Source organism: Sander lucioperca, chromosome 10 (genome assembly GCF_008315115.2).
Source record: "Sander lucioperca isolate FBNREF2018 chromosome 10, SLUC_FBN_1.2, whole genome shotgun sequence".
Lineage (NCBI taxonomy): Eukaryota > Metazoa > Chordata > Actinopteri > Perciformes > Percidae > Sander > Sander lucioperca.
The window spans coordinates 15276896-15304183 of NC_050182.1; the positions used below are offsets into that span (position 1 = coordinate 15276896).

At 40.4% G+C, this 27288-nt stretch overlaps 1 protein-coding gene across 2 annotated transcripts; it reads right to left on the bottom strand.

Annotated features, from left to right (window-relative positions):
- On the bottom strand, nucleotides 1-26901 carry drd2l (dopamine receptor D2 like). 2 transcript variants are annotated; one of them, XM_031314062.2, is made up of 8 exons: nucleotides 26762-26901; nucleotides 14700-15089; nucleotides 12074-12183; nucleotides 7462-7598; nucleotides 4113-4330; nucleotides 3366-3449; nucleotides 2331-2685; nucleotides 1-256 (listed from the first exon to the last, which is right to left on the bottom strand). In XM_031314062.2, the coding sequence occupies exons 2-8, from the start codon at nucleotides 15060-15062 to the stop codon at nucleotides 60-62; spliced, it is 1464 nt and encodes a 487-aa protein (XP_031169922.1). In that variant the 5' UTR covers nucleotides 15063-15089; nucleotides 26762-26901; the 3' UTR covers nucleotides 1-59. The 2 variants fall into 2 exon arrangements, with proteins under 2 accessions (XP_031169922.1, XP_035862486.1); XM_036006593.1 differs by having other exon boundaries at nucleotides 2331-2757.
- Nucleotides 26902-27288: the final 387 nt, after the last annotated feature.

A 27288-nucleotide genomic window follows, 5' to 3' on the forward strand; every position in this document is an offset into this window, starting at 1 on the left:
TCCTCTGATCTCAAACCAATGACAGGCTTGACAGTTGACACTTCTCCTCTCTCCAGTTCTCAGCAGTGCAGGATCTTGATGAAGGCTTTGCGAAACTCAATGTTGAAAGTGGTGTAGATGACAGGGTTGACAGCACTGTTGAGGTATCCCAGCCAGGTGACGGCACTGTACAGTGTTGGCGAGATGCAGCAGCTCCTGCAGTGGGCCTTCAGCACGTGGGTCAGGAAGAAAGGCAGCCAGCAGATGATGAACACACCTTGGAAACAGGGACAGGAAGTGGATTAGACCAGGGGTCTTCAACGTTTTTTAAGCCAAGGACCCCTTAACTTAAAGAAAGATGGAGCAGGGACCCCCTACTACAAATATTGTATGAAATTAAGTTGCATATCAAACTGGGCCTACAATAACGTGTAGGGCGGCCTAAAGCCTTTATACATACCATTTTATTGCATAGAATACTAAGCTATTAGAATAATAATTGTTCGCATGATTTTATAAATAATGTTCTAATTTTAAACATACATGTGGCACAGTGAATTTCTATCTGTGGATGGCTACCTTAGTGACTACTGTTTGCCTCTGACTGTTGAAACAGGACAATGTTATTTTAGAGGAAAAACAGATCTGTCCCATGTGTTGTTTGAATGATACAGAAAATGAAAAGTCCTTTTTATTTTGAACAGCGTGATTTTTTGTTTCGTAAGATAAAAGCAGAGATTGATTTGGTAAATATGGATGATGCTCAAAGACTGAGATGGCTGTTCACATATGAAACATATAAATTAGCCAATTATCTTGAGAAAGCTTGGGAGAAGAGGAAAAAAGCTCTTTATCGAGATGAACTGTAGATGAGGATTTGTTGTTTGTATGTAATGTGTGTGTGTATATATATATATGTATATATACATATACATACATACATGATTTGTATATGCGACAGGAAGACGTTTGTTAAATAAGTAAGTTTGTGGTGTCTTGTAATCCCATGTGGGATGGGCCAAAATGTTTGGCATGACACAGAAATAACATATAAATAACTAACTAACTAACTTAATCTAGCCAGTAAGCCTATCATCACTGTTTTTTTCACAAAGGCATTTTAAATTTAGAAAAAAAACTTTCAAAAATTAATAATTTGGTGGCCCCCCCTGAAGTAACCCTAGGGGTCCTGGACCCCCTGTTGATTATCTCTGGATTAGAGGATGAGTCCCTGCATGTTTTTAGCCCCACATGTACAAATTCTTCAGGGGTATAACCAGGGGCGTAGCACAACATTCTGGGCCCTGTAGAAAGGCATTTTCTATGGCCCCCTCCCCGCATCCACAGCTATTCATTTTAGCATATTTTTGGGCCCTCCTCACATGAGGGCCGTGGGTACTCAGTCCCCTTTTTCCCCCCAGTCCGACGCCCCTGGGTATAACTAATGAAATATCCCGCCAACTGCTGCATTTGTATTTCGCACAGAACCATAAAACTACTGAAACAATACATAGATACATTTAGAGCTTCATCATCAATTCCAATCACAGTGTTACAGCAGCCCAGTCACATTAATCACAAAACAGATGAGGTAGGCGAGAAACAAAATATAATCAAGTCAAAAGCCATAAAATATGGAGAGCATAAAAATTGGTGCCACGGATGATTTGACAGATTTGACAATTTGTCTCTCACTGAAATAAGTAAAACTTTCTTCAAATATGCATTCAAAACCTTCCATCTAGAACAGGCTCATTGTTTTCAGTTATTTACCAGACCACCACAAGATCATTTTAAACAGATTTTCACCTAGATTGTCTGTCCTCATTCAGCCAAAAGGTTGAATGAGGACCAAAAAAAAAGGTGCTCTTGGTATAAGCATAGCTTACACAATGCCTATGGTAATAGAAAGTGAGTTACAAATTGGCAAAAAACCCTCTAAAACTGAAGTGCTTATGTATCAAAAGATATTTTATAATCAGATTCTAAACCAGATTATTATTATTTTTTTAAATAATGAACTCTACATCTAGATAAAGATATTAAAGGAATCACATGTTACATTTGAAACTTAATGAGGTGGGATTTAACAAATTGCAGTTAATTCATTATATTTGCATAGAATGACTTAATATGCAACATCCCCAAATAATATTAGACTGGTGTGACTGATTACATACATAAATTACATACAGTATTCATGTAGACTAGTTTGTTTGTTTGTAGTGAGCTGTGTATCTGCAATAGACCTTTTTCACGGCAGACATGTTGACATGTCATAGTAGGAAAAGCTACAAGTGTACATGGTCTACAGATAAACACTTCATTATTAACTACCCGCCTCCGCTCACCGAGCACAATAGCGAGCATCTTTGTCGCCTTCCTCTCCTTCTGCTGTGACAGCCTCCCTCTCACCCTCTCCTTGGTCATCCCCCATTTCTCTCTCCCTCCACTGCGCTCCCTCCATCCCTCACGGCCCCTCATGCCGTCCTCGAGGGTGGCGGGACGGGGCATCAGGGCCGATCGTGTCACAGTGGAGGGAAGAACCGGGGCAGGTCCAACTGAGATGGCCAGGGAGATCCTGCCGCGGTCCGAGTGGGAGGGGGTTTGGGGAGCAGGAGGAGGAGCCAGGCTCTGCTCGGTCTGCGGCAGGAACTGACCCGGCTCCACTTCGAGAGGGTGAACCATCGCCTCCTTTACCAGGGTCTGACACATAGAGAGAGAGGAAGGAGGGTGGTGAGGGAGGTACGCGTTGGGGGACAAACAAAGATGTGGATGTTTGATGGTGAAGATGAAACGAAAGTAAAGAAAGGGGGACATTTATGGAAGATGGGACAATAGGGAGCAAGCGGAGCATCACTGCAGAGGTAGTCTCGCATTGCCAGACCTTCCTTCACAGCGCTGCGGAGGAGGGTCTGGCTAGTCCACATAGCATTCTGAGATGGAAGAAAAACGTGCTCTGGTTTATTGGCATTTTTTGTAAACCAATCACAATCGTCATGGGCCACGGAGCCACTGTGCCGCTGGAAAATAGCCTCGGGAAGGAACTTGTTTGGGTGGAACATGTGTACGTTCAAAAGCTGTTTTAGTCATGCAACAGAACTCCGATTGGACAGATATTCTAGCTAGCTGTCTGGATTTACCCTGCAGAGATCTGAGGAGCAGTTAACCATAGTCCTCATAAATCCACCGGAGTTGTGACAACACAAAGAAAGCGGAAGGTGACAGATGAAATGAGGGACATCCAGAGGAATTTCCGGCAGCACTGGAGCAATCCCGGAAGTGAAACGTGGATATAAACTACTACAGAGGCAACAGATTGTATAAGAAAGACAGGAAAGGGACAGTGAAGAGAGAGAGGCCATCTGTGTTGCTGAGAGACTCACCACTTTCTTGCGCTGTGGGCCAGCGGTAGCGGGCCTCAGGATCAGGGTGCACAACTTCACATCCTCTGGTTGTGTACACTTATTCTGAAAGGGAAGGAGGCAGCATATAAAAAAAAGCCCAACTCAAACTGGATTTTTGAAGTAGATGCCGATATCAATATTTGAAAATATATATATTTTATATACATTGGCAGGAAATCGTTTTGTTACATTTAGGCCAAAATATACACCAATATCAATACATCTGTGGTAAGTTAAATCAGCTAATAATAGTGAACATGCGGATGCATTGATTGGGGTCTTTTTTAGACCAAATGGAGCACATACACTGTAGAAGAGGACAGCAGTTACAGTTTTTGCCGATTGCCTACACACTGAAATCAAAAGAATTACACAATTATCAAAACCTTACACTCAAGGAGCAAAACACTGGCCCAAGGAAGTGACATCATGATATACTTCTGTGTCAATTGAATACAAGTGTGTTTAGTGTTTTGCAAATCAGTGTGTATTGTTTTGCAAAAAGTGTGAGGCTGACATTGTGCTTATAGTGGTGCACATCTGGGCCAATGTTTTGCTCCTTGAGTGTAAGGTTTTGATAATTGTGTAATTCTTTTGATTTCAGTGTGTAAGCAATCGGCAAAAACTGTAATGCCAAAATTAGATGGAAGAGAAAAATGGGAAAACACAGACAAACAGTCTGTAAAATAAACGTCTTAAGAATGATCAAAACACAGTAGACTCTACCTTCCTGTGTCGATGACCTTCTCCCACGTCAGCCCCGCCTTGTGTGTGCTGGCCGTGTCTGCGCGGCGGGGCGGTGCGCCTGCCTCGCTTGCGCAGCACCACACAGATCTGCGCATAAACCAGCAACGTTACGATGAAGGGAACGTAGAAGGAGGCCACAGATGAATACACCACGAAGGCCGGATCGGCAAAGCTGCACGTGGTGCCTTCCCGGCTGGCTAATGCAGAGAGGAAACATGCAAAAATTGAATATTGTAGAGAAACGTTCAGAGAAGATTATATGATTTCTCTGTTGTTTCAGTTTGAATAATTTATGCTTTTTTATTGTTTTAATCAAAAGAGTTGGACAAGGAGATCAATACCACTCTCATGTCCCCGGGGGCAGCTTTGCGCACACACACACACACACACACACACACACACACACACACACACACACACACACACACACACACACACACACACACACACACACACACAAAATCCAAACATGTAATATTTATGAATGTCATGTTTGCAGTCCCACAATGATCCACAGATCACACTGAATTGCCTTTGTGTCTGAATTGTCAGCCAAGAAATAGTCCAGCACACAACTCCTCTTTTTTTACACTTGTTGTTTTTTGAACGGATGAAACAAACAATGTTGATGATGACGAACACGGAATAACTGCGCCTTAGAGGTGCTAGTAGGTGGATTATTTTCCCTTTGGACAGAGCCACACTAGCTGTTTCCCCTGGCTGTAGATTCATATTTAAAGGACAATTCCGGCGCAAAACGAACCTAGGGGTTAATAACAGATGTATACCCATTCTGTCGCTCTCTGGAACATGTTTTCATGCTAATCGAATGTGTTTGGAGCTTGAAAGACGCTAGCACGGACCGCTGATTAGCTTACAACGCTAGTATTCGGGGCACAGGGAAAGTAAAAACAAATCGCTATTCATACCACTAAAAAGGCTCAAAATATCACCAAACTTCAACGGTAGCATAATGAGGGTCCCTAAATGTTAACCGAAGCATTGAGAACATTGTAAGTGTACAGACAGTTTATTGAACGAAGAGCTGCGGGAGCTCTGTGAAAGGGCTACGAGAGAGAGAGAGAGAGAGAGAGAGAGAGAGAGAGCTACCGGTAGTCAATGCCGCAACACGGCCTCGTACTTCGGGAAACTGGTGGTGTACCTGTGGACATTGTGAAGCTATGGCCACCAAACAGGAGTGTCTGTGTTGCACGGAGTGGGAACTGTTGTGTCGCGATGCCCAAGAGACGCAGTGTTTTGTACAGTCTGAAGATTTCCCCTCTCTGATAAACAGGGCTGTACTTGAAACTTTTTTCCATGTCCCGAAAATAAATTGGAGAAGGCGACCCAGACCGGAGGGACCAGATAGACAGTTATCCACCGAGTAAGTACACTAGACAAGTTATGCAGAGTGCGATTATTTCAGATATATTGAGCAAATTGCTTTTGATTTTAGTTTGCATCGCCAGCTTTAAGTCATGACTGGTTTTCAAGACGGCGGCGGCATGTAAACATGAACGTGAGTGTCTTTATAATCTTTTCAATAAACTGTCTGTACACTTCCAAAGTTCTCAATGCTTCGGTTAACATTTAGGGACCCTCATTATGCTACCGTTGAAGTTTGGTGATATTTTGAGCCTTTTTAGTGGTATAAATAGCGATTTGTTTTTACTTTCCCTGTGCCCCGAATACTAGCGTTGTAAGCTAATCAGCGGTCCGTGCTAGCGTCTTTTAAGCTCCAAACACATTCGATTAGCATGAAAACATGTCCCAGAGAACGACAGAGTGGGTATACATCTGTTATTAACCCCTAGGTTAATTTTATGAGAGCTGAAGCAATTTTCTAAAGCAAAATAATGTTGATGCAATTTGACCATTCAAGACCAAACACTGGCACAAGAACTGAATGGAAAATCTACCCAAGTACCTTTCAAACAGTGTGTTGTAATCTATGAGCAGCCTGTTACTGAGGAGAGTGAAATATATCTTTATAAATCTTTCAGTATCTTGCTGTGTTTTGACCATCAACTGAGGCTGTCTCTCACATAACTTCTTGTTTTCCACTCATTCTCAAGTGGTTTGCTTTCAGTTCATCACAAGCACATTTCACATTAAGTCAGTCCTCGCAGCTGCCTTCATTAAATCAGGGGTTAGCAGTCGAGCATCTTCACTGCTGCTCCTTTTGTGAGACAGCAAACAAATCCAGGATTATGTGTTCCTACTTGTTTGCAGGACAGACGTCATCCGTCATTCCCTCAATGAGAACAACATATGGGGAAATTACTGAATGGTCTGTTTATCTGTGCTAACGGATATTTAAGTATAAGGTCTGTCTGTTGACTGAGCAGCATGGGATTTGCTTACTATCTGATCAAAGATTGAAAATGTGTATGCTGCTCTATTAGTGAGTTAAATTAGAGTAAAATATCGCTTAGCAGAATAGTGCAAAAATTCAGAAAACATCCATTAACAGCTGCAGACTAAACTATCCATGAAGGACCCAATCCTCCATTTCCATATTAGCATTAATTAAAAGAGCTTTTTTGTGCATTAACCTGCATTGGTGTAAAACAGGACACAGGACCCGTTCCTGACCAAACAGTAACCACGTTAAATAAAGGCTAAAGCTAAAGCAGTGAATGCTGCACCTGTAACAAGGCTCTTCAATGGAAGTGAAATGAAGGATCCCAAAATCCTTTTCCACCTCAAAAAGTCAAGTCTTGTAATGTGTGGCTGGGTGGTATTGTTAAAAGGCCTGAAGAGGGGAACGTATCCAGTTTTATACAAGACGAAAAAGGAAAAATCCAAGAAAAGTCTGAAAAAAAAGTTTTGTGTAAGAAAAACGTATTTCTTTGTTATCCTTTTAATCAACTGATCACCCTGCGGGGGCCCATTTAGGGGTCCCACCCCCGAAGTTAGGAACCACAGCTCAAGATCCTGGCCCTCAGAAAACTCAGCTTTTATGACAGAAATTTCAGACCAAAGTCAATTGTTTTCAGTTAAAGGAAACAGGCAAATATAAGATATCTGTATGTCTTTATATCTTTATATAAGTTTATCTTTGGTGAACTATAACATGTGAATTTGTGCCGTTGAGCAGTTGCACAACTGTCTTGACCACAGAGTGTAGCCGCTGCACGACCAGCAAGTAGTCGCTACATCACCAAGACCACAGCACCACCTGTTTCGTGAGGACATGTGAATTAATCTTCTGTCACTTTGTGGACTGACCGAGCACTAAGACTGTAATCCCTGGGTGGAGCTCACAACACCTTAACTAGTAAATGGGCTAGTAAAGTTGAGAGAAGGGATCAGATGTAGCTGTTACCAGTGTTGTTGAGTCCAAACAGTAAAGGGCAGGAGATGGCAAAAGAGAGGAACCACACCACAGCAATCATCACTGCCACCCTCCTCCTGGAACTGTATCTGGTGTTGTAGAGCATCGGCATGGCTACCGCTGTGTATCTGCAATAGTACACACACACACACACACACACACACACACACACACACAAAGATGCATAAAGCACACAGAAAATACATTAGCATGCCTCTCTCGCACTCACTCATGGCGCATGCATTTGAACACATTGTCAATACAGAGTAAACAAATATTGATGCTTCTTCAGACTTCATTATTCCATCGACATGTTCTCACATTTTAAAGTGAACTCAGGCACTTCACACAGAACACAGACGAAGTCCTTGCGGCAGCAAAATTTAAAGCGACGCATCACCATTTCTCCGTTCATAATCAATATAAGGTGTGCAGTAGCGCCGTAATCCTGTACGCACCGTGCGTGCATTTTATTTTTAGTGAGACATTGCAACACAGCTAATAGGCCTAATGATGATAATGCACTTTATGGCACTATTTGAGTGGTTGATGTGAGAACTTTACTCTCCTCTCCAACGCGTAACATGACAGTGAGCATGTGTTTACAGAACTGTGAATGAATGGATCGCTAGATCCAAAGTTCCACAGCGCACCGGACACTGGTTTATTTATAGCCCAGAGCAGCGTCTGAAACAAGTTACCAGTTCGCCCCCTGGCTTATTTCAATATATATGTCTTGTAAAAACTCACTACAGATATGACTACATTATTATGACCATGTGTAAAAGTAGGACTATTATGTGAGAATGCGCGGATCGGCTCTGACGGCATTCAAATCAATTACTTGAAATACCCCACCCACACCAACCCAAATAAGTTATTTACACCCTTCTACAGTCTCTGTAGGTTATTGTAGTGATATATCAGTGTTTTCTTCAAAGATGTACTGTTTTTAGTAACTGTAAATGTTTCCATGCACGCAGTAATGTTACTTTAGCTGATATCGTGGGACATTTAAACAGCAAAACTAAAAAAAAACGTTGACAGAGAAAACATAACTCTTGACTTTTAGCTTATGAAATAATCAATGGAGTGACGCTGTTGACTGCTGAATGGGCGCAGCAGCAGACAGCTCTGCTCTGTTTACAGTTTAGAGAATACTGTCCTCATTAATAATGTAGGCTATTTCTGTCACCCACCCGCTATCATCTAACCCAGTGGTTCTCAAGCTTTTTTCAATAATGTACCCCCTTTGAACAGTTTTTTTAAGCCATGTACCCCCCAACCAGTGTGAACAATTTTTGGTAGAAAAAAAAAGTCTATATAAAGAGGAACAATACAGCGATGTCAGCAATAGATTTACTAAACAACAGCCTTGTACCTGGAAAAAATTTAAATGATCATGAAAAAAAGGCGACAAAAACTTGGAAAAACACAGTAGAAAGAAGGAAGGCAATAGGGCGACAAAAGTGACCAGAAATTCAAATAAGCAAGACACTTCTTTGAAAAAAGAGACAAAAACTTTTAAGATAAAAAAGACAGTAAAACAAAGTAAGGAAGAAAGGCAAGAATATTTCAAAACAAGCGACAAAACCTTCAAAAAAAGGTGACAAACTTCAAAAATGACAAAAAATAGACAAAATAAATCGACAAACTTGAAGAAAAAAATTACAGTAGAAGTAACTACAGCCTTGTAACTGAAAAACATTTTGCAAAAAATGTCACAATCCCCGTGCAGTCCCCCAAAGTACCCCTAGGGGTACACGTACCCCCATTTGAGAAACACTGATCTAACCCTTATAACATAGAATATGTAGCCTACAGTAGATCTGTAGGTCTAACGCGTTCTGCTTATCTTGCATACATGTAACAATTATTTTCATACAATCATCCTAATCGGGATTCATGTGGATAAAAATGAGTGGACAGGAGGGTGAGCTGAGCAACCAATAATGAAAATAAACTTTATTTGCTGAACACCTTTCATACAAGAAACAGCCTACAGCCCAGTGTTTTATAATAATGACATGACATGAAGTGGGTGCTTCACATGGAACGACATAATTATTACAGAATAAGAAGGGGGAAAATGGTGATGAAGTAATATTTTCCACCGGGTTGTCCACGTTTATTAAAGGTTCCATGGCATGAAAATTTCACTTTATGAGGTTTTTTAACATTAATATGAGTTCCCCCAGCCTGCCTATGGTCCCCCAGTGGCTAGAAATGGCTAAAGATGTAAACCGAGCCCTGGGTATCCTGCTCTGCCTTTGAGAAAATTAAAGCTCAGATGGGCCGATCTGGAATCTGCTCCTTATGAGGTCATAAGGAGCAAGGTTACCTCCCCTTTCTCTGCTTTGTCCACCCAGAGAATTTGGCCCGCCCATGAGAAAGAGAGAGACTTCATGGCTTGAAAACAAGCGAAGCATGGCAGTTGGTCAAGGCCACACCCCCACCCTTCACCTTGACCCCCCCCTCTCTCCTCCTCAATAGCATTTAAAGCTACAGACACAGAAATGGCACATCCTAAGGAAAGCTCATTGTGGGACTGGCTCTAGTGGCTGTAATTCTGCACCAAGGCTGAATTTCAGGAAAGAGACTTCAGATACAGTATTAGGGGACCACTAAGGTCTATATAAAAGCATCCAAAAAGCAGCATGTCATAGGACCTTTAATCCTTTTGAATTCTCCTTCACACCTTTCCTTGACCTCGTGACGTTTACCATCGCGGTTAAGGAAAAGTGGTTAGGAAAAGGACTTAGGAGGTAATGTTTTGACTTTTTGACCGCAGTCAAGCCGTCATTGCCTGTTTCACAGCCCACAAGGACACAAAACACACACATGCCGGCATGTCAAAACCAATTCGAGCCGTCTGCTTTAAGCGCAGGTGTGTGCCATCTTGCTGTAATCCAGACTGTGAGCAGTTACCCAAGACTCTACAGATGAAACTCAATTTTTAATAGATTCAATTCCCAGAAGGTCTTTGTTGTTTCAGGAGTCAAAATCTGCAACATGATGTTGGAGGCATACTTTAGTTTACCTCAGGAATATATCAGTTGTGAAGGAGTCCTGTAGGAATTTTGCAGGACAAAGGTCTAGGTCTTGAGATATACATTTCTAATTCCTAGCTGTATAGCAACAAAAGTAAACAGTAATAAGATTAAGTGATACTTTAATGACCAAACGAGGGAAAAAATGTTTTAATCTGTTGTTCGTTATTACACATAGGCCCCAATTACACACACATGTACAAACAGGACCTAAACATGCACTAATGGAGAGATGTCAGAGTGAAGGGGCTGCCCATTAAAGGCACACCCAGCAGTTGAGGGTTCGGTGTCTTGCTCAAGGGCACCTTGGCAGTGCCCAGGAGGTGAACTGGCACCTCTCCAGCTACCAGTCCACGCTCCGTACTTGGTCCGCACGGGGACCTGAACAGGCAACCCTCCTCTAATTTAAGGCTGACGTGTAGACTGTGGAACTAAAGTGTCTTGAGTAAAGAGGATACAGACACTGGAATAAACTTATAAACGCTGTGTAGAAGAAATCAAAATTAAATAGTTAAGTGGATTAGGGAAATGGGGATCAGTGACCGTTAATCACAGTCCCAGCTCATTCACACGAGAGCACATTCACTAAGAGAATATTGGAGTAGAAACACTAAATATGATGACTTTATTTGGGTTTATGCTAATTTTATCCAAGGACGGTGTATAAAAAGGGCTCCGAGTCCGACTCTTACAGTACACTAATATAGACGTAATAATCCTAACATTAAAGTTGTCAGCACTTTAACCTTGTAGTCACTGTTTTATTTTTAACTGATCAGGCATGAAGCCAATACAACTGTCTAACTGCACTGCATATTGTATCGTCGACAGCTTTGACAAACAATTAGACTCTATCCTTAGATATTGCACTAAATTACTAAAACAAAGTCTAAACTGGTCCAGCTTCAATGTGTGACTTTGTCGGAGTAATTAGGGTGTAGCTGTGGACAGCCTGCCTGCTCTCTATTGGCTGCAGAGGACAATGTAAAAGACGCAGTAAAGGCCTGACATTTCCTGCTGATAGACAAACAGATGACTAAAGTATGTGGGGCTTATAACCTGCTGCAGTGTGACAGCTGGATGACGAGTGCATTTAGGAAATGCGGAGAGAGAGGGGGAATGTTGGGCAGCATAGATCTACAGGTTGCAATCAAACCTGTGGCCGCTGCGACAAGGGCTGAGCCTTTGTATATGGGGCGTACGCTTAACCAGGTGAGCTACACCAGGTGCCCCCGACGAGTGCATTTTTGAAATGTTTGTAGTGGATGCGTGTGTGTTTTTTTTTTATTGCAGGCACGTGTGTTGCCAGCTCTTTGTCTATCCCAACTTGCAGCAATCAAGATCAAGGCTAGGGGAGAGTATGAAGTAAATAAATTACATATTGATTTTTTTTTTTTATCATCAACTCACTGTTTCTTTTTCTAAAATTGTAAGAAAAGAGAGAAAGACGATGAGAGTGTGTTATACGTTCAATAAATCAAAAAATTTAAAAAAGAAAAATATACCCCAGTAAAGAGAGTAAACTAAAGAGTAAAGTTTAAGGGAGAATCCACCTGTCAATGCTGATGGCGCAGAGGTTGAGGATGCTGGCGGTGCACATCATGACGTCCAGGGTGAGCAGGATGTCACAGTGGATGAGACTGAAGTGCCACTCTCCAACCACCTTCAACAAAACAAACACAAACTGACATAAAGACATTGGTCCTTCACTTTCATTTATAACTTATGTACCCTTCAAGGGCTTTAATTACGCCACTCATATTGTACATTTTGGCTGATACAATATGCTGTAAGACTGGTGGAGTAGCGTTAATATTAACCAGGCTGGATCACTCAGAAGTACTTCATATTTAATTCCATTTGTCCTTACTGCGGGCACCAATGACTCATTTCTGAAGTAACCCAATTTACCCACAAAGTTTTATTGTATCTCCAATATCACATTAAAAAAAAATAGTGGGTTTACTGATAAAAAGAATTGAATGTAGTAATTCATATTTTGCCTTTTGCACATTAAATATTTATAGTCTGTGAGACTTCTGAGGACTGAATTCAAGTTTTTTGTTTTTTTTTATTCTGGAGTTGAAGTTCTAATAACTTATAACTACATTTTAAATTCATTGGTAACGTTCTGACAATTAACTAACCATTTAAGTAATTTCTTGTACAAAAATGCCAAACATTTGCTGATTTCTAAAAAGCTGAACTCCTAAAAGGTTGATAACTTGCTGCTTTCTTTTGTTTTATGTGAGAGTAAACTTATAATGTTTGGGTTTCGCTCTGTTCATCGGACAAATCTGAATACAATCTGAATATGTCACCTAAGGCTCAGGGAAATTGTGTGTTGCAGTGGTAGTAGATATATTATGAAGAAAGCTGCAACAGGATTGGAAAAGTTCAGGACACGACATAAACGTTGCAGGCACAGGAAAGATTCATTATAATGCAGGCAGAAAGTTGGCAATTAGCTCATTATTGCAGGATTAAATTACGTATACGACAACGTGACAGGCTGTTTATTATTGAGCTCAACCTTGCAAGTATTGTCTTCCTGTAACCATATGTCTCAAAACATGTCAGATACAGCACATTTTCAGTTTAGCTAGTCTTTCTTACACCTCAACTCGATACTTTCCTCCCACTCTGTTTTTCAGGCCAGCTGTGTTTGTTACAGAGCTGTAAGTCAATCAACAGAAAATTAATCTGCAACTATTAACTGTTTTTAATATTTGCTGCTTTTCTTTGTGACATTTGGTCGACTAAACAGGCAATTTGATGACATCGCTTTGAATGTGATGTCACGTGCATATTCCACTATTCTCTGACATTTCATAAACTAATTGATTCAAGGCAACAACTAACTATGTTACTATTAATTCATCGGCGGATTAAAAGAGTGAAAAATGTCTTAAAATGTCCCACAGCCTATGGAAGATGTATTCAAATTGCTTGTTTTAGTGAACAAACAGTCTAATGCCTAAATAATCAGTGTACTATCATATATGACAAGAAAGAAACAAATCTTCACATTTGAGAATCTGAAACCAGCATGTTTCTTGATAAATTGCTAAAACGATTAATCGATTATCAAAATAGGTGTTGTAGAAGAAAATGAATTACCTAACAGTTTTAGTCTTGTTTTATCCTGATATCCTCTTTCCTGTTCACTGATTAAGTTCCTAATGTAGTGTCTATGGTCCCCCAGTGGCTAGAAATGGCGATGGGTATCCTGCTTTGCCTTTGAGAAAATGAAAGCTCAGATGGGCCGATCTGGAATCTTCCCTTTATGAGGTCATAAGGGGAAAGGTTACCTCCCCTTTCTCTGCTTTGCCGCCCAGAGAATTTGGCCCGCCCATGAGAAAGAGAGAGACATAATGGCTTGAAAACAAGCGAAGCATGGCATGACACAGAAATGGCACGTCCTAAGTAAAGCTCATTGTGGGACTGGCTCTAGTGGCTATAATTCTGCACCAAGGCTGAATTTCGGGAAAGAGACTTCAGATACAGTATTAGGGGACCACTAAGGCCTTTATACAAAAGCATCCAAAAAGCAGCATGTCATAGGACCTTTAAATAAGTCTGTCTGCCTTTTGTCTAGCTTAGTGTTAAAACAAAGCATTTCACTTTGGTCACTGTGAGTGAGACCTTTTGTTTAGAGCTACATTGGAGTTGGCACTTCATTTAAACAAAATAGTTTGAGCAGACGTATTGGGTCTATGCAATACTACTCCAGTTTTGTGAGTCAATGTCTTCTCAGCTTTTAGTTATTCTGTTGCTTGCTCTCATCTGAACCAGCCAATTTATTGGACCTGAGGGAACTTTTTCTTCCAAAGTGTCAATTCATTTTCTGTGGATTTACTAATTGTTTACTCGACTAGTTGTTAGAGCTCTATGATGATTCATCAATTAACCGAGAAAATAATCCGAAAATTGATCTTTAATGAAAATAATGATTCGATGTTCTGTAACTGCTGTTCTCAAATCTGATGTTACTGCTTCCGTTAAACATGTGTTGTAATGGAAAACAAACTTTTAGAGAAACAAGAAAACACAATCCATAATATTTGTATCCACATTTAGTTCCCAACACATCAAGCTGAGGGTGTGTGTGTTTTTTTTTTTTTGTCAGAGCACTGATGATTAAAAAAAAAATGCAAGCACACATAAGTGCACACACACCTCCATGTAGACGCCCCAGGGCATGACCAGCGTGGCCAGCAGCAGGTCGGACACAGCCAGCGAGACGATGAGGTAGTTTGTGGTGGTCTGAAGAGAGCGCTCCTTCGACACAGCCACGCACACCAGCACGTTACCGAACACCACGCAGAAGATCAGGAGCACCAGCAGCACGGCGTAGAAGTTGTACGGAGGAGAAGAGGCTGACGGGGAGCTGGTGCAGTTGGAGGGCGCCAGCGAGGAGGTGGGGAAGGATATGGGGGAGTATGACGGGTCATGGGTGACAAAATGGGAGAAATTGTGTTCAAAAGAGGAGAGAGGGAAGGAGGGAGGGGAGGTCTCCTCTGACTCGTTGAGGGAAGTCATGATCACACTCCAGTGGACATGGTCAGGCTGAAAATTGATGACAAAAACAGAAGGTGAGAAAAATAATGCCCCGGCTGAGATGCTTAATGGCCCGTTGTGTACTCGATTCAGTGTTTCACAATAGAGCCTACAAAGATTGGCTTCTGAATCGGACAACAGAGGAATATGAAAGAAAAGGTTATTGTGGCACCAGGGTTGATAATGTGTCTTTGGTCTCACCTCAGAGAAAAGAGACAACTTAGCAGGGCACCAACACAGGACATGCATACAAACAAACAATACCGCACCTCACCTATATACAAACAAGTAGAGTCAAGGTCACTCCATGCTGTCCAAACCACTGACTGAAGCAGAGATAAAAGTTCTCTCAGATCTCCACAGAGGCTTTTTGGCCCCTAGGGCACTTGAAAGGTCAACTAAAAGCAAGTAACTATTTTGTACAAATAGAATCAGTTTAACTCTATAAAGTTAACTAAAAATAAAGGTTTGAAGTACAACAACAGACTTAAAGCTTTAGTGCGTAACTTTTTTATATTAATAAACTGTTACATTCAAGCCATTGCCAAATGAGTTGCTACAAAGCTTATTAAAGCAGCCATATTATGCTCATTTTCAGGTTCATAATTGTATTTTAAGGTTGTACATGAATAGGTTTACATGGTTTAATTTTCAAAAAACACCATATTTTTGTTGTACTGCAGTGCTCTCTCACTGCTGCAGATCCTCTTTTCACCTGGTCTCTGTTTTAGCTACAGAGTGAGACCTCTTTTCTTCTTCTTCTTCTGTACTATCTTTGATTGCACTTGCACATGCGCAGTAGCTCAGATGTAGATCATGTCAGCTAGCTAGCTCCATAGACAGTAAAAGAAAGGCTGTTTCTACAACTTCGGTCAGTTACAAGGCAGGATTAGCTGGGAGACTTCTAAATGAGGGCACACATGTAAGTAAGTAGTTCTTTTGTAGATTATGGTGAACTTGTGTGTGTTGTAGCAGTGCTTTGCAATTGAGAACGAGGTAGCATGCTGCGTTAGCATTAGCATGCTAACGCTAACGCTACGAGCTCATGGTTGCGGTTAGCCTGCTCGTTTCGGCTTGTGACGTCACAAGCCGTGCCGAACAGCTCACCCAGAGACTGAAGGCAGGACACATTCAGAAACTGTATCTCACTCTAAACAGCATGGGTGAATTTTTTTCAAAGTTTGTATGCGTGTGGAAGCACCAGAGACACAACATAACACCCCAAATCCCAGAAAAAGTGATTTTTTCATAATATGGGCACTTTAAGACTATCAGCTCCACACAACTCTCTCTGTATTTCTCAGGATGGCTATGTTCAGAAGATTGTGTGAAGATAATGACCTCTTCTGAAGAGTCCATCATGTTTTTTGAATCCTCCATGTCCTCGTCGGCTACTAACAACTGCGTGGAGGAGGGGTGGGGGTGGTGCGCGATCAGGGAAGGCTTGTATCATGTGGATGCGCCTAACTTAAAATTCCTCATGTGGGCGACAGAAACTACGCACTATAGCTTTAAGGTTGGTTTAAAAAAAGAAATGGACTATAAAAAAACTATGGACGTTTAAAGAGAGCCAGATACAGTACCACCATTTTCCCAGTGGCCACTCAGGGTACAGCAACGACAAAATCTGTCCCAGCCCAACAATTCTTTCCCCATACCACCATTATGAAAGAAAAAAATGATCTAGGTAACCTTAACAGGATACCTAGATCAGCAAACTCTTTGGTATATGAATTGCGAGCAATTGTTATTATTTTGTATTTATATTAAGTGAGTGGGCGCCATCGCCATTCCATTTGAGTCTTCAATCGACAAATGTCCTTTTACATCAAACATTTGCAAAGGCAATTTTAAAATATTTTCCAGATGGACCCGTTAAGAAATGCATTATCCTGCAGGAGCTGTTTAGGGATATTTTGAAACTTTCTTTTCTTCACTATGAAAACTATTTGATTCCATCACAACCAGCATATCCAAGCTGCGGTCTCTGTTCTGCCCAAAGGAGCAAACTACAAACATTTTACTGCAACATTTGAAGTCAGAAGAGGGGGACGTGCATGATACTCATACAGTATGACAGAGTTTAAATAAAGTATCACTTTAGATATATTCAGAAACAGATTTCTGTGGATAATTTAGGAGGATTCTGACATTTAGAGAACTGCATACACGCTTTTTAAAGGTTGAATATCAAGATTTAAAACCAAAGACTACGTATGTCTCTATTGTCATACAACCTGATCTTGTCCCACATATGTAGACCTGTTGAAACCTGTCAGACCACAAGTAAAGTATAATGTGTGGGGTCGCTTTGTGATGCAGCATTCACCTGATACCAAAGATTTTCACACTAAGTTAAGACACAGAGGATAAACCCGGAGAAACCGCTTAATCCAAGAACCAATAATTTATAAAAGAAAAATGCAAACTCCTGCTTAACACTAACAATTAGTAACCAGCTCCTGAAGGTTCATGTGTTTCTGCATGATGAAGATACATGAGAACTTTTCTTCTCTCTCTCTTATCTCTATGCTCTGACACACTCCAACAACCAGGCTGTATAATAGCAAAAAGCTGCATACAATATTTATCAGCGATAGGAAGATAAAACGGACCACTGACTTGCAGTATCTCTCCTTCTATGAACTTGTCCCAGGGTCATGAATAAATTCAGTGAGAATTCCGCCACTTTAAAACCACCAATCACGCAATCTACTCACCATCACGTGTCTCACACTTACAGTACATATCCCCTGTCTTTCTCTGACCCTAACCTGTGATCTGCATTGCTGATCAACACACGTCCAAGATGAGTGGAGCCGAACAAATCAATAATCCATCCTCACCTGTTGAGCTTGCACCACTGGCCACAGCATCTGACATGATCCCTTGTGCCACATGTAGTGATTTCACAGGGTTAAATATTGATTTGATTCAGTGGAGGACTTGGAGACCTTAGCTATATGGTGGTAAAAGTCAGTCCAATCACTACAGGAGGCAGCAACGTGCCAGAGTGAAAGAGAGGGCCAGTGCTTATCTGGCGAAGCTCATTTGAGTGAGCAGTCGATAACAGAGATTATTACTAATTTTTGAGATACATCAGGGTCAATATCAAGAGGCAAACAAACAAACAGCAAATGCCTCAGATATACTGTAATTGTTTTGGCATCATAAATACACAACTTTCTGCCAGCCATGTTTGTGGAGTTGAACTAAACTGAGCTAATCTCACCTCAATTTCCTTCATAAATGAGTTAAAAGACGTCAAAGAGAGATGCCCCAAAGACAGAGTACCAGAAAAGGAAAAAGCTGTTAGCCAATAACAGACTGCAGTGTCGTGCTTCAACAAAGCTTAGGGTCAAAGTAATCAGCAGAGAAGAAAATAAAGTCTTCATACGGTACTGGGGCATGCTTTGCCCAGAGTAACATTTGGTAATGTTTCGTTTCCCATTAAAATGTTTATTTTTTTTTATTTTTATTAAAACTGATAGAAAAAAAAACATAACATTTGGAGCTAATGTGTGTATTTTCCACTAGTGTGATCACAACACAAAAGTTCTATTTATAATCCAAATTAACAAAATAATCTCCAGCTACTGAATAGACCTTGTGGTAATATAAACGTATAGTTGGGAATCTCCTGCCACAAAAGCTTGATTCAGTAAAATTAGATGGCTGAGAGGACTACTTTTGTAATGGTCTTTCATGCTTTTAGGTTGTAGAAACTCCTCTTTCACATTAGATGTTATTTTGTATTAAGGGTTTGCAAAAAGAAATCATGTTTAGTACATGAAGAACAAAACGCTGTACAATGGTTCAACCAGACCTGACATTTGAAAGGGCAGAAAGAAGAGAAAATAAGGATTTCTGTTTCACTGTCAAGTGCACAATAATATCTATAACCAGTTGGCGATTTGTTAATTAGGGGGAACGGATTGTTTGTTTTGTTAGTTCACCTGTGACTAGCGAACCGCCCCGTAAACGTTTCTTTTTTAATACCCCCACCACTGTCACCTAAGATGAGACAAAATCGACAAAAGGGTAGGGCTCAGTGAAAAGATCAAATTACAAATCCCTCTGCTACTTCAGCACCACGGAGAGCGCCATGAATGTGTCATTGTTAAAGCAGTTACACACCGGGCCGATAATCGGCCGTTGGACAGTCTGGCGAGGTCAGTGACTCGAGTCTTTTCGGTGTGTTCCGTGCCGTCGTCCGTTGGAGGAGCTGTCGGCCTTCATTTTCGCCAACCTGACATGCTCAGTCGGAGACAGGGCAGTCGGGACTCACACGGAAATAGCAAGCGGGATGAGTGTGACTAAGCCTCTCAAAATCTGACGAAAATCTTTTAAACTGACCTTTGTTGATCCGAAATGAAGACAGATTCATCAACTGCATGGCCTATTTCTCGCTTAAAATGTTTTGAGAAACATGTTTCGGTGAACTATTTTAGTACAATATGTACCATTACTGGTATGTATACCAGTCAGGCAGACTAGACTAACATATAGAACTCAATCCCTTTTACCCTGCACTCTCTCTGCTACTAGGGGATGGAGAGGGGGGATGGCAGTTTAACAAGGGGTTGCATGTATTTGGGTCATTTTGCTAACAAGAGGGATGGCATCTTCCCTTAAATTGCCTACTGCCTATAACAAGCTGGAATAAACAGGTGTGTTGCTTGTGCTATAACTATTCTAAAAACTTAACAATAGAAATAGGTTAGTCTAGGGTTAGCACCTTTGGAATTGGATAAGATAATATCAGTTGAACATACTATGGACTGACAAACCACAGTTTAAACCTATTCAATCTAACCACTGAGTAGACTGCATAGGGCCCAAGACAAATGGACAAACTAGTTATTTAGAGCCCCTTGCCTAGTTGTTGTTCAATCAGGATCTAGGGTCACATACGCTTTTCTGGACCGGAAAACAAATTCATATCAAAGTTCCAACAGTATTCTTTCATGTCGTGCAACACTATAGGGACATTCACTAAATGGAAGTTTGAATAATTTCATTGTTCTTCTTTTGGGAGTAAAACTATTCCAAATGTAAATAATACATTTGGTGTCTGTATTATACTTTTTTATCTCTGTGAAATAGCCAGTGTTGAAGGAAAGAAGAAAAACATAAATATAACAGTTGATTCCAAACTAGTGTAATTTTGTTAACAAAGTAATACATTTCTTTTATTACAAATGGAACCCGAACACAGTAAGCAAACTGAAGAAGAAGCAGAATAATGCAGAGCACCAGCTGTCTTCAGCTGTGTTTGCAATCATCAGATGCTACACATTGAGGTGGCAGTGAACATCTACGTTCAAACTTTAAAATGCTGGATTGATGCGTGGACAGAAACTGTCTCATTGTAACAATACCGTCCTAAGAACAAAAAAACACAAGATAGAAGTGGAAGTGAAAAAGTCCTTTACCTGTCTCATGTCTCAACAAAATGGATGTTGCATTATTTAACAGCCTTTGAAAAACGTACAAAAGAACAAGGAAAGATAAAATGATTCCTCCCTATAATTCCTCAAAGACGTCCTTGGTTGTGTTTATTTTTTTTTCATCCTTCTAGACAATTGAGAAAGCTGCTACTGTTCTATTCAAATGACTGTAGCACATCCTCTAAAATACATTAGCTCTGTTCAAGGACAAAATAATAATACATTGTAGGGAATGCTGAGGCTCAAATTCAGTGCTAATGTCCATTAAGATGAGTTTACCATAGAGGTATCAGATCAGAAAATGTTCATATGAACTGTTAGTTCTGTCCGTTGTCAGTTATATGATCCGTTTTATAAAGCATTGAAAAATTACCTAGTGTATTGTTTAAGTATAAGAACTTGCTGGTCTGTTTTACAGTATCTTAATTCCATAAAAGAGATTAGACTAATAGTACTCATCTGAGCAACAAAACTGCTTTCTACACTTCTTAAAAGGTCATTTTGATTCAACGTTACAAGACTGAAGTGTCACTTCACCTTCAAATCAGTCCCTCCAGAAAAACGCGATTATGTGATCGCATAATTCAATGCATAATCAGCCAAAGTCCGCATATTTATGCGGGGCCGCATTTTTTCAAATACGCCGCACTTTGGCCGCATAATTGCAATAACAATTGCCGATTTCCGCGCAAAATATGCGGGGCTTGCATGATTTCATAATCCCCGCATTTTCGTTGCAAAAAAGTCACATATATCTTAGCAGAAAGTTGAAAAATGTTGCGTTTACTTCACACAAGAGCAGCCATTTTCCCCTGTTGCCATGGGAACGTTATGAAGTGACGTAATTACGCGACGTAAACATCATCGAAAAGCTACAATTTTTGCCCGCAACAATCACAAAAAAACTCCGCATTTTTCTGGAAGGACTGTCAAATGAAAAACACAATGACAGCAGCTGTATTGTGAAACTTTACAAGAGATGATTAAACATTTTTACACACTGATTGTGTTGCTAATGAATGCCACCTAGGGCTGGGTGATATGGAGAAAATCTGATATCACGATATTCTTGACCAAACACCTCAATGTCGATATTGCGGTGAAACTGTAGGTTTGACAATTGGCGCTTTGACAAAATATTTTCATAATTCCATTTTAGATGAAGAATCATCAGTAATATAAATATAATGACTAAGCGGTTGAAGGCAAATAATGGAACAGTCTGGTAAAGGTTCAGAAAAACCTAAGCCATAATACGATATTCAAAATCAAAAACAATGTTGAGTCCATCATATGATATCGATACATCATCGATATATTGCCCAGCCCTAATGTCCCAAAAAACATTATTTCCACTTAGGGCAATATGCCAGCAGAATGGCAAGTAAGCATTTTAAGAGGCTCTAATTATAAACAGGTAACCCTGTTTGACTCAGAGCACTTGCTGTATGTCCAACTACATAACACCATGCAGCTTTTATTGATCGTAAGGTGAAGACCCTCATAAACATTAGTTTATTGGTTTCCTTTCAAAACAGAGTGCATTGATCCCTGCTCTGCGAAGTCAATTTAATTTCATACATGGCCACCACAGTAAAGCTGCATAACTGCGTATACACGTCTTAAACTGTCCCTGAAGTCAGGGCTACACATGCCATTTCATTTTCTAAGATTCTTAAGGTCATGTTTTATGAGATTGCATCCCTGTAAGGACATACTTGAGAAGGGTGCTTAAGGAATTGCTTTGCTGTGTCGGACTGCATTACTGACTTACTGCAAGCTTGACAATTTCTCTGACTGACTTCTACTTTGATTTCATATGTTCAATCACCAAAAATGTCACTTATTCTCGTACATGCATAAGGAAAAGAAAGTTATGAGTAATATGGATGAGCGATGCTTGGACGCAGTGCCGACGCTCCCAAACGTTTGTGGAATGAGCCTAATGTGTTAAAATGTAAATGTCCAAATAGACAATTTTCTCAGTGAGGTAATGTAGTGGAAAGTCAGAGTATGGCGGCTGGGCTGGATATTAGTTCTTTGTTACCAACGAAGCGTTGCGCTAATGAAAGATTGTTTTACTTGACTAAGCTTAATCCAAGTACAAGTTTCCCAACCCTAACTGAACTTACTTTTTTACATAGCAGTTAAAGGTGCTCTAAGCGATGTCACGCGTTTTTTAGGCCACAACATTTTTTTTGTCACATACAGCAAACATCTCCTCACTATCTGCTAGCTGCCTGCTCCCTGAACACACTGTAAAAAAAACGCGGTCTCTGTAGACAGCCCAGGCTCCACAGACGGCAACAAAAACAAACTGTGCCAACCTACACCACGAAACATAACAAACAGTCTTCCAGCGTTCCAGCCAATAACCGACAAGAAGGATTTGGGGGTGGGGGGTTGTGGGGTTAGTTCGCGGAAGCACAGAAGGGAGGGGGAGGGGACGGGATGAGGAGGAGGGAGGGGCGAGCTAGCCTCGTTTTGTTTGAAAATACTTTGAACGCCAACAAGAAGTGTGGTCACCCAACATCGCTTAGAGCACCTTTAAGGAACAGCTAAAAATGAAATACAATTTGTACTACAGGAGCATGTCCACAATATTTCATCTGCATTTCAGAGCTCATTTATCAAAGTTTTATGAGACTGTTTTGTTTGAGCAACAGACAACAAATTGAGACAGCCCAGATGTTTTGCGAGCTACAAAATGTTGCAGCGTAATTAAAGCAGCTATTCTCATGCAATTCCTTTGGCGCTGTTGCATATTCATTATGAGTAAAGCAAAAGTCTGAGCTACAGAGAGACATAACATCACAAAGGAATTCAAGGAGGGAGATACAAAATATGGTGAGAAAATAAGATTGCATGCAAAAGCGATGTTGTGTTTTATATATAGAAAAAAAATGAAGAGATGTCGTGTTTGGAGATTAAAAAAGTTGTGACATATGAAAAAGCAAAATGGAAAACACAGCTACTTAATTAAACAAATATTATTCTACTCATCTTTGATTTAAGAAATCCCTAAAAGTGATACATATCTCAGTCTTTATGTCAATATTTGGCATTACTGCAGCAGTTATTACTGCTGACTTTGTGAGAGAAACACAAGTCACAACTCATATTTTCATTTTGCTCTTTACATGATGCCCTTTGCCTTCAAACAAAGAGCTGATTCAACAGTCAATTTACCCTTTTCAATTAATCTTGCACCCATCACTGCCTCAGGAAGTGCCTCTGCTCCATCATTTCTTATTCTGGCCCACACATTTAAAAATGTGAAAATCAGTTTTTCCATATTGTGCACTCCTGGACAAAACTAATGTGCAAGTCTGCAAATGAAAGTTTGTAAACACTGTGCACACTATCCCAAATTGAATAGAAAACCCCTGAACTATTACGCTGGATTTGATAATGATATGTTATGTTTTTTTTTAATATTAAAAAGTAATCTCTTATTTTCTCTGCAAGGGACAAGCTAGTCTTCTCTTTTTGTGTGACTACATTAGTTTCCTGTCTTATTTTGTTTTTTATTATGAACTCATTCCTTCAATCCTGTGTTGTTCGATGCCCTCTCTGTCCTAAATCTCCCTTCAATAACATCCACCAGCCTTCATCCCTTCATCTTTTCCTCTTATCTCCTTCTCCTGTCTAATATCCTGTTTCTACTTCTCTGTAGCTCCTCTACACACTTGACAGGTCTATTACATCCTTGGCCTTGTCTGCCCCTAACACCACTGGAAAAAAAATGAACAACACAAGACTCCTTCAAATTTTGCCACAGCTCCACTAAGGCAATGAGCTGGTCTGCAGTACATCTTTCATTTCTTTCACTGAGAAGCAGGAATCAGTTGCAGCCACTAGGAATGATATGGATGTTCAGCTGCCGCATAATCATCTCTCTGGTGGGTTTAGGGCAGAATTTTTTTATGTTGTCTCTTATTTCTCAACCCCCAGTTCTACTCTCAGTCACTCCCAGAACACCTCGTTACCCTTTTTTTATTTGCCGAGCAACAAGTCTTGAAAAGAAATAAAATTACAGGGCTGTATATTTAGTTACACAACACAGGGAAATTCACAAGTGATGTTTTTATCCCCCGAAAGATGACAATGCAGCTTTTTTGTAGAGCAATCAACCAAGCAATTAAGGACAGGGACGTCTCCTCATGACTGCATTTTTATATTGGAGATTTGGATTACAAGCAGCTAATCAGAACTACAGCTGCTTAATTACCACTATGTGTTTTTTTTACACCTGTGCTCTTCTAAAACTGGAGCTTACATGCGGTAAGCTAATATACTTCCAATAAGCAGCCTGTGCAGAGCCAAGGCACCACTTTTTACACACACATCACACCACATGATTAAATGACTTACGCTGCGATTTGTGACATCTCATACTGCACAAACAGTAGGCTACTTGACTTAGTGTTAGTGAGTGAGAAGGGGAGACAGAAAGAAAAGTCACACCTTTACATGAAATGATCAGAGATTAAATAAGGCCCCAAGGTATGCAAAGAGGGAGTGAGGATCCACTGTGACATCAAAAATGTTCCCTTTTAATAACTTAAAAAAGCAAAACAATCTATTCTTGATCAATTAACAGAATACTTTCAACACAGAGCACGCGAGGAGACCTTCACTCAGGGGCAACGCTCCGAACCATCCAAAAACATCTTTTATTCAAAAGCAATTTTTGCATCGTCTCCATCATTTATTTAAAATGAGAGACTGCAGCTTTCGGGAGACAGTTCCAAGTGATGTGTGGCTAATGTGCAGAGACTTGAAATTAAACCACCACACAAAATAAACACAAGGTCACAACAAAACAGTGTGACTCTCCCTATTTGCTGTTGAAGAATTTCATGCAGATTCAAAAGGATTATTTGAAGAAATAATTTGTCACATAACACAGACGGTATTAACATTTAAAATGTCTGTATTATTAGGGTTGGCTGCTATTTACACACTGATAGCACATGTCTCACTGCCAAATAAGTTCATTTTACCCTTTTAAATCCCAGTCTATTCAGTCTATTTCAGTCTATTCAGGGCATTTCATTATGTTTCCTTTAACTGAGCGTCATTATGCACTCTGCAGCCTTTTTTCCACCAGAGGGTATCACAAATGAGAACTTCATAAAAAGGCATTATATTATGTTTCTTCAACCTAAAACGTAGGCAAGATCATTTTATTTCATCAAGGCATCATTACGTTGGAGCCTCGTGTGATGTACACTATACTCAAAATAAAAATTTAGAAAATGCTTAAGAGTTATGTGGCAGTTTGTGCAAAAGGGATTACAGACATTTAAAGCATCAATACAGGAACATAATCGGATCAAGGCGAGTAATGACATTCAAACTTTTGAGGAATTTGAGGGAGAGAGTTGAAATACATTAGCCTATACCTAGAGGTTTTGTTTCATGGGTCTAATAATAAACATGATGACCCATATGGAGTCACCTTCTCTGCACATAGCCGGAAAATATATGCACTATACTCATATTCACCTTAGTCTGTATCACGTGTCAATTATATAATTGTGTATTTACATTATGTATATATATATATATATATATATATATATATATATATATATATATATATATATATATATATATGTTTTAATTCATGGTCCATATTGTTTATATAAGTTTTATTGTGGAATATATATTTGTGTTGTTTCATTTTATAGGCTATGTATTTATTGTCTATCAGCTTTGGTCGGTTTGAGCCTTAAACCTATATGTCAGTGACATCTGTTATACACAGTATATTGCTATTTTTTATGGTCTATACAATTTGCCACCGACATCTTTAATAAACTATAAATTGTAAACTGTCTCCTTAGGAATTGTGTTTTTAAACAAAGGGTGCCTTGTTCCTACCCATCTACTACATACGACCTGTTCTTTAATGCTCAAATGAAAGCTACATTGTAGTTTCAAAAATCTTATTAAGTGAAAGACCCAAATAGCCTACACAATCGATGTCGTTGCCAGTTTTTTGTTTTGCTCCAGCAGAAACTTGGCAATACTTCCACAATACCACGAGGAACAAGTACAACAAATCCCCTCATTAAAACGTTTAAAAGTCACAGCAGCAAGTTCCCCCACAGAAAGAGAATTGGCTAAATGTGCTCCGAGTTTAATTTCAATCGTCACAGGTCCCACATAGCAATACAACTCTGTTTTATAACCGTCTTTAATTAAAGCGTTTAAATCACTTACCCTCTCCCGGCAGAGCTGCTCACATTCGGGTCCGCTGTCCTGTCCTCTCAGGAACAACACCGGGCGACAAATTGGCTGTCAGGCTACAGCATCTTATCTAACAATTTACGGCCGAAGCTCCCACCTTGAACTCAGTCAGTCAGTGTAGGCTACGGTGCGCACACACACACACACACACACACACACACACACACACACACACACACACACACACACACACACACACACACACACACACACACACACACACACACACACACACACACACACAGACGCTCGTTCAGTCCCCGCTCCTCTCGTGTCGATGGTCGGCGGTAGAGCAGTATGGAGCAGGGGGTCAGCGCGGCGGGGGTCTGACACGAGCCGTGGAGCAGGATGGACGGATGGAAATAGTTGGAGGAGAAGAAATGGGGTGGATCTGATCACGCAGAGTTTCGGTTGTTTATAGGCTACTTGAAGAAGAAAAAAAATCCCCAGGGCAGCTGCTCTCGCGCCGTAGAAATGCTGTAATGCTACTGGCTGAGATT